This window comes from Lichenostomus cassidix, chromosome 1Ab (assembly GCF_008360975.1).
Source record: "Lichenostomus cassidix isolate B80296 chromosome 1Ab, HeHo_3.0, whole genome shotgun sequence".
NCBI classification, from domain to species: Eukaryota; Metazoa; Chordata; class Aves; order Passeriformes; family Meliphagidae; genus Lichenostomus; species Lichenostomus cassidix.
The window spans coordinates 2325980-2339432 of NC_139481.1; the positions used below are offsets into that span (position 1 = coordinate 2325980).

Here is a 13453-nt window from a genome sequence, read left to right on the forward strand (position 1 = left end):
TTCATACCCATGGATATCCATGTTCACATCCATGGATAGCTATCAATCCATGCTGTCAGCCGACAGATGTAAAATAATCTTTACACAGAATCTTATCACTACTGAATCCGTGTATGCACATATTTATCTGTGCATCTGCACAAGCCATGCTGAATTACTAGCCTCCTTTTAGAAGTTAATATTAAAATACTTTAGGAGGCTGGTTGACAAGAGGAAAATGCATTTATTACTATCAAAAAATATAACAACACTGGCTACACAATAACTTTTTTTTTTCATTTATTTTCCTTTGTTTTACTAAGATATTTATATTCTATATAGCCTATATTTTATTATTTTTAGTTTAGAATGTTTAATAGTGGAAAAATGCTTGTCATTGTACTCTTTTAAGGTACAACACAGACATGACAATGGTTTTTTTGTTTTCAGAAGGATGATGAGCAGGGTTACTACATGTGCAGCAGTGTCCCTTTAAGGAATCTTTTTTTCGGCTGTGCATCCAGGGCAGCTAATAGTTTTATCAAATACCCTTCACAGCAAGACGACTGTTTCCATGGAAACTGTAGAGCAATCATCCATTACTCTTTCTCTCTCTCCTCTCACCTAAATACAGGTAGCTACTTCCTCTCTATCTACAACAGAACAGAATAATTCATTTTACAGGCTATGGGGCAATTCACCTCCAGAGTTTCCTATGAAGATTACGGGGAAAGTGGTGCCTACAGCACAAAACCCCAAAAGGTACATGTAAGGAAGCCATAAAGAAGTTTTAAAATAGGCACTAATTCTGCCAAGTCTAATGTCAAATACAGCTTGTAGAGAGGATGGAAGATTCTTTCAACTGTGAAATAGATAGGAGACAGAGAAGATTGGAGATGAATCTTGAGTTTGGTCACTCACCTCTCTCAGCATGTTGTTTTCTTTTTCCTTCTGTTCTAGAAGGCTTTCCAAATGGTGCACATGCATCTCTGCCTCAGCCAACCTTCTTGTCCGCTCATGGTCCTCCTCAGTGGCTTTTGCTGACAGACCTTTACTCTGCAGCATCTCCAGCAGCTTTTTGATGGACTCATCCCGTGCATTCAAGGTCTGTTTCTGTGTCTCAATCCGCAGTTCCATCTCCTCCAAGGTTTTCCTGAGCAGGAACAGCTCCTTGGCCTGGCGCTCGTGCTCCGCGTGCAGCCGTTGGAAGTTCTCCTCTGTCAGCTCAGCCACGAAGGGCTCGCTGGTTCTGGAGCTGCTGTCCTGCTGGAACAGCTGGTTCAGGTCCCTCTGGATCCGCAGCTCGTCTTGGAGGGCCTGGATAGTCATCTGCATGTGCTGAAAGGACAAATGAATAAAATCAGAGGGTTCACTCCACTGGAGCAATAAGAAAAACAGAATGAGCCACATCAGTCATCCTGAACCACCAGCCAAGAGGAAACCACAATACCAGCAGACCAACACTGGGTTTTCAAAGCAGAACTGAGGTGGAACTGGGTTGTACTACAGAAAGCTCAAGTCCCTCCTTCTGTGCCTGGTGGATGTTGCTTAACAGAAGACCCTTGCTCACAGTGAGAATGTCAGCACAACCTCCAAACCTTCAAACTGAGGCACTACAGGTAGGCAATCAAAACTACTACATCTGTTCAATTAATGTATGACTGAGCTGTAAGAGAAAACCTACTGCACTCATTAAAACATTTGCCTCATCTGTACCTATACAACACCAATATAGTCAGTAGGACTACAACAGCAGTAGTGAGAGAATGTCTTCAAATTTTGTTAAAATTAAACAATAACCCATTAGATACAACTTTTCAATTCCACACATGAGTTAAGTCCATTTGTATTTGAGAAGCCCTACTTATTCCCAGCCCAGCTGTGTGTTGTTCCTCCAGCTAACAAACAAATTCCCACATGCTTCCACCTGCCTCTCCACATACTGCCACTTCAGCATTTCCTTTTTCCCAGGCGAGAAAAGAGCTTCTTCTGAACAACCACATCGTCTATTAAATGAAATTATTTCCTCTACTCAACGTCGTCTCGGAATCAAACTTGGGTTATTTATAAACGTCAATGGACTAAATCACCACAACCAAATTCTTACATTTTTACCATCTGATCTGCTGTTCAATGTCATTTCAGGTTACATAGACAAAAAGTGTGTCTCAGACCCACAGAAATCATTGCCCCTAACCATGGAAAAGCTTCCATGGAACTTTTGGGTCAATGAACCAAAATCTGTAATATGATTCAAATATATGATGTGGAAAAAAAGTTAATACCAGTGGAAAAGAGGATTTACTGGTATCCATCAGTCTGTGAAGTAAAGACAAGGGAGTCTGGAATACCTAACAATCGGTCAGCAACTGCCTGTAATTCAGTTTCCCAGGAAAAATGAAGAGGTGGGGTTAGAGGAATAGTTAGAGTTGAGCTTATGAATAACTCCCACTGTTCTCTGAACTGCTGCTCAGCTGAGAACAAACTTTATTATGTGAAAGGTAACTGGAAAACACACCACAGAAAGCTATTCTATGCTCTTGACACCCACTCTTTTCCAACATGTAAAAGGTATGCAAAATGGGTTCTTTTCTCTGCCTTCCAATTTTTTTTATGGTTCTCAGAATAATAGAACAATATTCTTTACTAGCTGGTATCATGACAAAACTACTTTTTCAGTTAAAATTTCTTGTTTTCTATATAATTTCAAAGAAAACATCATTTTTCCCCTGAAGGAGCAGGCAAGTTTTACTAGTTTCTCATCCATGTTTTAGAATTCACTTTTAAATCAAAAACTATCCTAGAAAGGCAAAATATCTTCTAAGTTCATGCAATATTAGCCACTGATGCTTAATGCTATGTCTAAAACCTGACTAGAGGCCTCAAGCAAACTTGAAAAATACTTGAAATAGTCTTACCTAGAAATAAACATGTAAAAATACTTTTAACACCACTGAACTTCATTATGTTGCATTCTACTGAAAAAGTACCAATCATACTTTTGTGAAACAGTTTAACATAGACAATGTAATTAAAGTCACAGCAATTATGATGAACCTGTACTCTGTTTGAGATTTATTGCTCTTATGTCAAATCTTGAGGATTCCCTGGTTTTTTTTCAAGTAATGAAAACTGGGCTTTATGCCTCACTACAAATTATAACTACACCTGCAAATCACAGAGGTATTTTCATGAGCACAGTTCTCTGGTTATGTCCAACTGGTTATGTCCAACATACTTTTCTCCTGACAGAGCTAAGCACCTTCAGGCTCATCCCAAACAGAAATCCTAAAAGATCATGGTGCAAACATAACCTCTTACACCAGGTGTTCCTCTGCCTGCATTACTTCCAGGGTCAACTTACAAACTAGGCTCTGCATAGAGACAAGAGTTTGACTTTTATCCAGCAGTTCAAAATTTACATCTCTAAGTAGCAGAACATGATTCAATCTTTGCCTCCACCTACCAGGACTCAAATTCACATTTCCCACACCTTGGCAGATTGGTGAGCTTCCAACCTAGAGGATGACTACAGCCAATGATGGAGAAGTTCCTGATATTTGGTTCCCAAAATCCTGCTGTTGCTGTCTCAGGGTAATGTGATGTACCTACTGCTGTACTGGTGAGTTTGGGAACCTTGCTGCAGGCAGCTCTTTTCATCTCTCTCTGTTTCCTTTTTGCATAAAATATTTAAAGATTCAGTAGGCCTAACAGAAAGTATTAAAAAGAGCACAGCTTCTTATTCTAACTGGTAAAACACATAAGAACACAGAGACCTGAACAGCAATACTTCCAACTAACTTACATGTTTATCATCTCACCGTTCCAAAGGAAGTGGGAGATGTGCATTTTAACTTTCTCAGTCAGAAAAAGAAATTTCATTGATATTCTACAGCCAAGACCTGTATTCTAACCCTATATTTTAGATCAAAAGGAGGCAGCCGTTGCTACTACCATGATTTTGAAAGAAAGGATTAAATTGTGACATGCTTTTTAAAGAAAGGATTTCCACATTCATCTTTGCAAGACAGAGCTTGACCTACCAAGCTACAATATTTAATATTCCAATATGCATTTGTCCATTTGGGTTTTGTTGCCTGATTTAGTTTATTCATACTGCAGATACTGTCTTTGGAACTACTATAATCAGATATATAACTTCTCCCATAATTTATTCAAGAAGTCTAATTTACTAAATTAGACCTCTGGGTTCTGCAACACAGGCAAGGCACCTATAAACCCAACACTTCTGCAGTTAAATTCTCTTTAATCTCCTGGATTTAAATTCTAAGTAGGTTAAACCAGGAAAATTCCTTCAATTTCTGAACACCAAGAAAAAATACAGTATGTTCAGGAGAAGCCTGAAAACAATCAGCAAAAAGAATGTATTCTTTCCCAGAAACAAGGGAAAAGCATAATAGGCAATTATATGACAGTGTCACAGAAATGTGTCACAGAAATGTGTCACAATGAGGTGGGAAGCACGTCTACATTCTGCAAAACTCAACGACTTGAAGAAAAAATTCTCTTACACAGGGAGAGCACTGAAGACTCAATCATGAGCAGGAGAATATAGGGTAATGGTAAGGACAGGGAGAAAAGGGGAAGTCCTGCTAGACTATTTAGTGGTGTGAAAACTTCCACCTGAAAGAGGGAGGTTCAGGCTCTTCCTCATTCCCCTATGACCCAAAGGAGGCTCCAGGCAGGAAGCAGTAAGGTGTTCTTGGGTGGATCTCTAACAAGGTATTCTTACAGAAAGGACAGAGATTCTGCTTTGCACAAATAGCTGAACACTGATTGACTTCAAAATTTAAGGTTGCATCTCTCAAATCTCAGTGTCATGAAGGGAAGAGGATTAGGGTCTTAGTTGAAATTAGCCAAGAGACCCCTCAGCAACTCCCACATTCTAGTGAGCATCCCTAAACAAATCTATTTCCTGCTTGGGCTTATGTCATCTCCCGCTTCCCTAATTATTAATCAGAAATATCACTCACAGGAAAAAAAAAAATACTACCAAAAGTTCTGCTGAAATCAGCAGATTTAATAAAAGCTTCTTATAAAAATATTACTGACAAACTTAGATACTGAAAAACTCCTGGTCACTTGCACAGTTAACCCACAAAGCCAGTAGATCCTGTACTGAATGACAGCTTTACGATGTACATATATTTGTCAGTTTTCTGCCCATTTGCTCAGCAATCAGTTCTGGAAACACACAGGACAGGTGTGCTGCTTTTGGCTGGGGTGGAGTTATTTCTCTTGACAGAAGTTGGTGTGGTGCTATGTTTTGAATTTGTGACCAAAACAGTGTTGATGACTCAGGGATGTATTTATTTTTCAGGATCCAACCCAGGGACAAAAGAAAAAAAGTTTAAAAAAGAGACAAATATAATTTGTTAATCAAACAAAAACTAGGTTTTGGAATATGCCAGTTTACAGCTGATTTGTCCTTCAGCCAATTATTTTTACAACTGGGAAAAAAAAAACAAAATCCCAAGCTTTCAGCTCTAAAAGCCAACCCAGGTCAAATGTACTCGCAGTACCTAAAAAATATCCTTTATTTTTGTTTTCAGTTCATCGTGACTACAATGCTATTTCTCTAGAAAGGAAAGATACAATAATCATGATACATTTTATTTCAGAAGGACAATTCTGTAAGGTCTACACCCTCAAATGTACATCACCACAAACCAAGAGAACATAAAGGTGCTTATCAGCAAATCCCTGTGCACAATCACAAACTTTTGCATTATGACAACACCTCTCATATTTTTTCCAACAAAAGCACTTCAAACATTTGTAAGAGGATGAGCCATGCTCATCTCCGAAGAGACCACATGCAAAATGCCAGAACAGGATTTGGTCACTGTGGGGCATCACTTTCTCCCACGCTCAAAGAGTTAACGTTTTGGCAGCTTTTCTGGGAAATGGATTGTGCTGAATGCAGGCAGAAGCAAAGGCCTGGCTGGCTCAGGGAGTCCCTGCTGACATTCAGCTGCAGCCCACGCAAAGACACTGAAAAAAGGGCTAATGTCAGGTGTCCAGCAGGGCTGGGATGAAACAGAACTTGCTGATTCCAGAAATGCTACATATTCCCTGTAAGATGGATCAGGGGCTTCAAAACCTTTATTTAAATGGAAATGAGTGGGTGATTTTTATAATGTTCAGCTTAGATACAAAATACTGCTATGATTTTAATAGGATTTAATTTGTGAGAGTCAAAGAAAGAGACCTGTATTTTAAAGACAACCCCACGTTGCATTATCTCTGAGACAGCAGAAGGGGAAGATGGTAAAAAAGTGCTATAGATAAAGAGCTTAAGTTGACAGTAATACATTTGTCAGCTGCACTAGACTCACACAAAATGACTCATTTAAGGGGGCAGTGTGCAGCAGCCTCATTCCTTTGCCCCTGTTGGTCCAAAAAACCCCCAACAAACCCCAAACATGCCTACAGGAATGAATTTAGAGTCCTAAAGTAAGCAGATCAGAAACAACCTACTAAACCTGCAGCCAGAGAAGAACAAAAACTGCAATGCAACCACCTCACACACAGTGCAGGTACATCCATAAAAACACTGCAGAGTGAAAAAGAGGAAGTGCAGGACAGCAGCTCTCAGTGCTAAATGTCCACATTTAAGATTTTATCTATGGTAAACACAAAGCAGTTTACCTTACCAAGAACAGAGGTAGGCTGTTTCTGTGGTCAAAATATGTACATGGGCAGTTTCAATAGAATGCCTCATGCACAGTAAAAACATCATTTATTCTAAAAAAAATTGTGCAAATACCTGTGTGGTAAGAATAAAAATTCTGATTAAGCATAGACAAACCTATTAATATCCTGAAAACACACACATTTATCAGTTTTTGAACTATGAATATAATTCTGACAGTTCTCTGACTTGCTAAGGGAATTTGAGCTCTGTGGCAGACACCAGAAATGGTCTAGTGGAAATTTTCAAAGGAAAATTATTTCTGAAGTCATATCACTAAGTCCCAGCTACTCTGTGTTTACATTTCCAAAGGTAGGTACTTCTACATCAGGAGTTTACTGTGCTTCAAAAGCTTTTTCTCACGCAAATCTTCCTAGAATCTACATTTCACACCCTTTGAATGTCAGCATACTGTGATCCTGGAACTAAGAAACTGGATTCTTTTTAAGTGCCCCTCATCTTTCTTGAGAATAGGCATTTTGGGATTAGGGCAAATGTTTAGAATTTCTCATTGGAATAGACAATTTACATACTGACTTTAACCTCTATTTCCCAGCAGGCTGTCCAAATTGGGTTAGCATTACACTACTTAAACATCATGTTTTATTTATTTACAAGTATGAGCTTTGATTTTTTTGTTCTTACGCTAGTAAAGAAACAAAGAGCCTTTGCATATTTGCAGTTTCATACACTGCAGTAAGATAAGTCTTTCCAGATTCTCTCTCCCCTGTCTGGCAAGCATAAGCTTCTTTTGTCACAAACTGTGGTGATAAAATGGATCCTTGTGCAAGAGTTTTCTGTTAAAAAAAAAAAAAAAGCCAACACACGAACATAAAACTGACCTACATTCAGGCCAGCCATGACAGAACTTGTAGAGTTCGATCTTATCCCATTTTGCATGTGGATACAACACACCCAATTTCATCCACAGTACAGATTAGTTCTAAATTGCATCCGTGAGATAGGTGCTTAAGTGCCAAATGCAGCTTCTGTGAACCTCTCATCCCATGAAAGAAATTATAAATTATTATGGCACTTATGGGAAAGAGATTTTTAACATTTACATACGTATGAAAGTCTAATATTTTCAGATTAATAGCATCTATATGAAACATGACTCATTTGTTAATAGATTAGGAGCTTTTCTGCAAAAACGTATTATTAGTCACCTCAATTAGAGAGGTCAGCAAATCCATCTTTCCATTAGCTGACGCAAGGAATCAATCCAAGATAAAAGGTGCTCTGCTCCACAACCTTTCATCTTGTGTTCAGTACTTTCCAACATATGAGCATACATCAACAACATGCTCGAGAAAGGAAAAAGAGCTGCTGATTTCTAATGAAAGAGTTCTGTATGAAAAAAATCGATGCACAAGAAAGCTGTTTACTTTATCCACATCCCCTTCCCCATCACCCTTCTCACCCAGATTTAAACATTCTACACTAGCTGGTTTGGACTGATTACAGGGTGAATCTCAATGCACATATCCATGTGTCCCACAAGGATATTTTAACCAAAATATCTTGATAAACTGCATTCGCATGCTTAAACCAAACACCTCTCAGGTAAGAGTATAGGCTTGGGAGTAAGCTGGGTTTTTGAAAATCATTTCAAGATTGTGAATGCTGAGGACTATAGAAACAATTACAAGGTAGGCTCTGATACATAAACTGGTAATATTACAAATAACTAGCTTTAATGTAAACCAGCAAGTTTTCAAGTTCTGTTTGCCACGGCAATGCAATGCTTTGTTCTGCTGTCAGTCTGGAATGTGGCAGAGAGGCATCCTTCACCTGCAAATGACAGTGGAAGATCTCCTGAGCCACCCAATGCTCAGAGACTATAGATTGGTAACTACAGCACAATGTGTTCTCTTTTTAACGAAATCTACAAAAGCAGCAATTGATCACTGATAAAACTCAACTAAACCTGTGACTTTTGACACAATAATGGTATCTTCAGCCCTCTGCCATGAAATATTGGCTACACTCACAAAGGAACAGACTTAAAAATCATCTTTTCTGGATATGTCAAGTCTCTTATGCCAAGCGCCGTTTTGGGAAGACAGGCAGTTCAAATGAATTACTAGAATTTTGGGATAAATTTAGAATATGGCTGCAGCAATCACTGTCCCTGTGAAAGAACACATAAAAAACCTCTGATCAAAATGTTCTGGCACATACCCTCATGTTGAAATGACAGCAGCACCTTTGACAGCAAAGCAGAACACAGTCAATTACACTGAGTTCCAAAGGAGCTTTGTGTGACTTCTAGGAGGCTGAGCAGCTTTAAGAGATAAGTGACAGAAAAGCATGAAGAAGAACCTGGATAGCTCTGGAAATGGGAAGGCCTAGCACAACCCACCGAAACAGGAAGCATTCAGATTTCTGGTCGTTGTACCATGACAGTGATGGATGCAACTCCACAAGTACAAATTCAAGGATTTTCATAATTAAAATCTTTATTGGATCCTAGAATGTGATGGAAAATACCCAAATAGAAAAGTTTTTCCATTCAGGAGAGTGGTTCTTTGCCACAGACATCTTTCTGCTAGGTCCAATTTTCAAAGCAAGAGGCAATTCCCCCTGGCAGCAGTGCTCAGTCACCCACCACTCCAGACATCAGGTGCAGTAAGTTGAATTCTTAGTAGGCATCAGAAATCCATCTGTTCAGATTGTGAACTACACAAGCTAAAATGAGTATCTGCAACAGGACTGACAGCTAGAATGACTTTTGTCAGTGACGAGCTTTCATACTGTCCTGTCTAACCTTGCACATCACTCTAGGAATCGAGGGAATAGGAAAGAACATAAATAAGATCTGACTTCATGGTAATAAACATAAAACTATCCAACACTGAACAGTCTTGCATTGCCCATGGGTCAAAAGGGACAGTTGGTATATATTGTGTTGAAAAAATCATTTAGCGTAAATCTCTCACTGAACAAATAGTGGCTCTTAATAAATCTTTCCAGGAGCTTCTTACTCATGAATTAGTACTACATGGCCATTCAAGCAGCTTGTCATGCTGTTAGGCTTCTTGCAGAGCAATGACTGAACTCTCTTGCTTCTCTATACACCAGGCTGAGAATACATAACTGATCAAGAGGTAATCATAGAGGTAAAATGGATAGAAATGTTGTGCAATGAAGTCTTTTTGTTCTTTATGCAGGCCAACTTGTAACCAAGTGCTCTGCATTTAAACACTGCTCAGAGAAACATCTTCATCTGCTCACAGATCTGTACGAGCAACAATCAAGATAGGAAGGAGAATGGAATTCCTTCTTGTGAGTCTGAGGCATCAATCCACCAACTCCAGCAAGATCTTACGTTTGTCTGAACACAGATAGTCATCTCAGAGCTGCATGTTTGGTAAGAGACTCTTAATTCAGAACTAAAAGCCAAAATAATTGAAAAGGGCTTGTAGCACTGAAGATCTGGAACACTCACTTGTCTAGGGTTATATACTTCATTTCAAGGCAACAGAACAAGCTGGCTCTGAAGACCCAAATTCTGCTCATCCCTTGGATGTGTTCTGGGACCCAGAAAGAATTAGGGGAAGGACTGACTCTCTTTTTCATCCATCTCAGTGCCGAAGGCTGAAGGAGCAATGGATTGATACTTATTTAAATACAAAGTTTCAGGCACATTTCAGAACAACCTGCTCTACTTTCCCAGTGCAATAAACCCATATGTTAATTAAAAACAGAGTTTAGCTCTTTTTTTTTTCCACTCAAATGGATGCCTAGATTAGCTTTACTAGACAGAAGATTCATACACCTAATTAACACAGAAACCCTGAATACATTACTAAGAAACCACTCCACAACCCTGGATTTCATAATCTTTGCATTCCTTTCAGATTTCACCTAACATTAACATACGTTTTGCTCATCATTAAAACAGTCTCTTGGCAACACTTTGAGATACTTTTGCCGTAGAGATTCTCAACTGGGTAAGAGACAAGGAGCACATGAAGTGTTCTCCTCTATCATTTCAGTTTCAGGGAATGAGGAGGAAGAAACAGGAAGAGCCAGCAGATCAATACCTGGCGCTGAGCCTGGTGGCACTGGCAGGATTTTGCAGTTTTTAATTATAGATCAGTTTACATGACAGCAGGCCTGCTGGCAAGAGCCAGGGTACACCTGTCTCAAAGGGGAAACAGGATCTCTGCCCAGGAGCCTGCAGGGCTCATTGAGAGCTCGAAACTACATTGCAAGGGGGAAGGGAAAACAAACAGGTTCACTGGAGATAATATATGTTGAAAATAAAACCCCATTATTTGGTTATTTTTACCAGAAAAGGACAGAGTAGCTCCTTTTGATTACACTGCCATAAACAATTCAAGAAAAAAAAAAAGCAATTCAACTGTTTTAGTTTAAGTAGAAGCAGCTGAAAAACCAGCTGGTTATTAAATTATTAAAAATTTTACACAGAATAGGTGGAAAACAGCTTTTTTAAAAAAGTAAGGCACTACCTGAGCTAGTGAAGAGTGATTTATAAACTCCAACCTCAGCTACTGTCAGAAAAAAAGCATATATAATGGGGACTAAAAACATTAAAAAATTGAATCTTTCCGCGGTCAAGATTAAAATAATTTTTTAAAAAGCTCTGGAGAACAGCCAAGCAAATAATGCAATTGCATTTCTGTGAGTCCAAAATCACCATCCTATCACTTTCTAACCATTGCTTCCCTTGAATCCTTTGGACAGCAACTGTCATGTTTTTGTATGTGTTGGGATAGCCAGAATTATACACCAGCAGCCCTGAAACACAACCACAATATAAATAGTGAATCAAACTGGTACAGCAGAAAAGGATTGAGAGCAATAAATAATGAATGAATAAAGGCTTTCAAGAAAGCACTACCAATTCTCATGGTCTAAAGGTCTGAGCAAAGATTTGGATGGAGAGGTGGTAACTCTACCAGCTGATAGACAGAAAACAGCTCTGAGAACACACTTCTCCCTCACTAGGCTTTGCTGGTTTTGTATTAAATCTCTGAAACTATAAAGCAGCAAATAACAAATACAGTGAATTAATACTGGTTATGTACTTTAAAAATACAGTTTTATCAGTCTGTGATTTTCAGAATTCAGTACTGGTTTACTGCATATTATATTTTTCCCATTTCACACCCACAGCTCTGCTCACTACCCCACTGACAACTCTGTCCCCAGGAGCCAGTTAAGTGTAATGAACTCCCTCCATAATATCCCCCTTTACCTACAGCTGCCAGCCAGGTTTATTTCCTACTGAAACTGAGCAACATTACTCAGAGCAAAATTTCTTATTTTGTTCTCAACTTGAAAGTTGCTGCTTATGTCCCTTTTCCACCCCTTAAAGGAGATTCTGACTCCAAAAGTTTGTTCTTCTCTTTGCTCTATCATTGAATCTAGAGCAAGATGTTTTACTTCTCTACAAGCCCTGCTGTGGTCATCAGCCTCTCCTTGGAGATGTTTCCTCCCTTCAAAAAAGGGGTAGGCATTGCCATATAGATAATCCGAATATTTAACTGTACCCTGAAAAAGATGTGCTATGGTAGCACAGACATGACTGGCACATCTTTATAACAGCCTCTAGTATGGTTTAAAGAAAATACAATAGGTCAAGCCTGTTGCTAATATGACATTGCTGAGTTGTCTTCCAGAAAATAAAGAATTTCCTTGAAACAAATCTGTGCATTACTGATGTAATAATGAACAACACTTAGACATCATGGCGCCTAGACACTAAACATACCTTAATTTTCCCAGAAGACAGACAGATAGCCTTACTGGAAAATTTGATCATTTATTTGGAGGAATAATTTAACCCTCCAAATCTCTGTGCATCATCACCCTCCTTGCAGCAGAAGTGTCCATGAGTCAGTGTTGACACCAGGCAGTGGCACAATAACCTTCCTGTGCTTCTAACTGCTGGGACTGGCAGTGACTCACAGCAACTCTGCTCCTGCCAACAATTCCTGGGCTGAAGCTTCTGTGCCCTCCGTGGCTCCAGCAGCCCTGCTTGCTCTCCCAGCTTCACACATCCAGCAGCCTCAGCCAGGTGAGAACCATGGTGCTCCACATCCTGCAATGCATTCACCCCAAACAAGCCCTGAGTACATTCTGGCACTACTAAAATACATGGGATTAAGCCTGCAAAAAACTAAGACATTTACAGATTCTATTATTTCTCTCCCCACACTAAAATCTGTATGAGGGATGCTAGATCAAAAGATTAAACACTTGTCTTAACCAACATCATTTAAGGTTCCTAATGAAAGGTTTCGAGGAGCCTCAATTTTTTATTGGTATTCCTTCATTTTCAGTGAAGGAATATAGCACAAACAATAAGTCACTAAACATAAACAACTGTGCTGACACAGTGACTTAAATGAAATATCAAGTGTTTTTCGTAAGTGATTTTAATAGAAAAACCCCACAATTACGTGAAATTAGTCTGAAAGAAAAACTCCTTTTATTACTTAGAAAGAAGTAACACAAGAACCTCAACCCCTTCAAAAGCAACAGAAGGTCAATTTAAATATATAATATAAATAGATAACAGTTGAGTAATGAACCCAAAGCTGAACCAATGACTCCATTGATCCATTCAATCCATTTATTACCTTCTGAATGTTGCTATGGAAGTGAACACTAAAATTTATGAATAAAGCATTTTGTTCCCAAGATAGAAATAATTAAACTAGAAATAACTTAAAAGTAAATAAAATTACAAATTACAAACTACTCTACAAATTACTATAAAAATAC

General features: G+C 38.8%; 1 protein-coding gene across 11 annotated transcripts in view; it reads right to left on the reverse strand.

Annotated features, from left to right (window-relative positions):
- ERC1 (ELKS/RAB6-interacting/CAST family member 1) overlaps positions 1–13453 on the reverse strand; it is a 189955-nt gene that overhangs the window by 147849 nt on the left and 28653 nt on the right. For all 11 annotated transcript variants that reach the window (XM_085049384.1, XM_085049389.1, XM_085049393.1 and 8 more), the window contains exon 3: positions 901–1317. In XM_085049384.1, coding sequence (XP_084905510.1) covers positions 901–1317 — 417 coding nt within the window. The remainder of the gene's footprint in view (positions 1–900; positions 1318–13453) is intronic.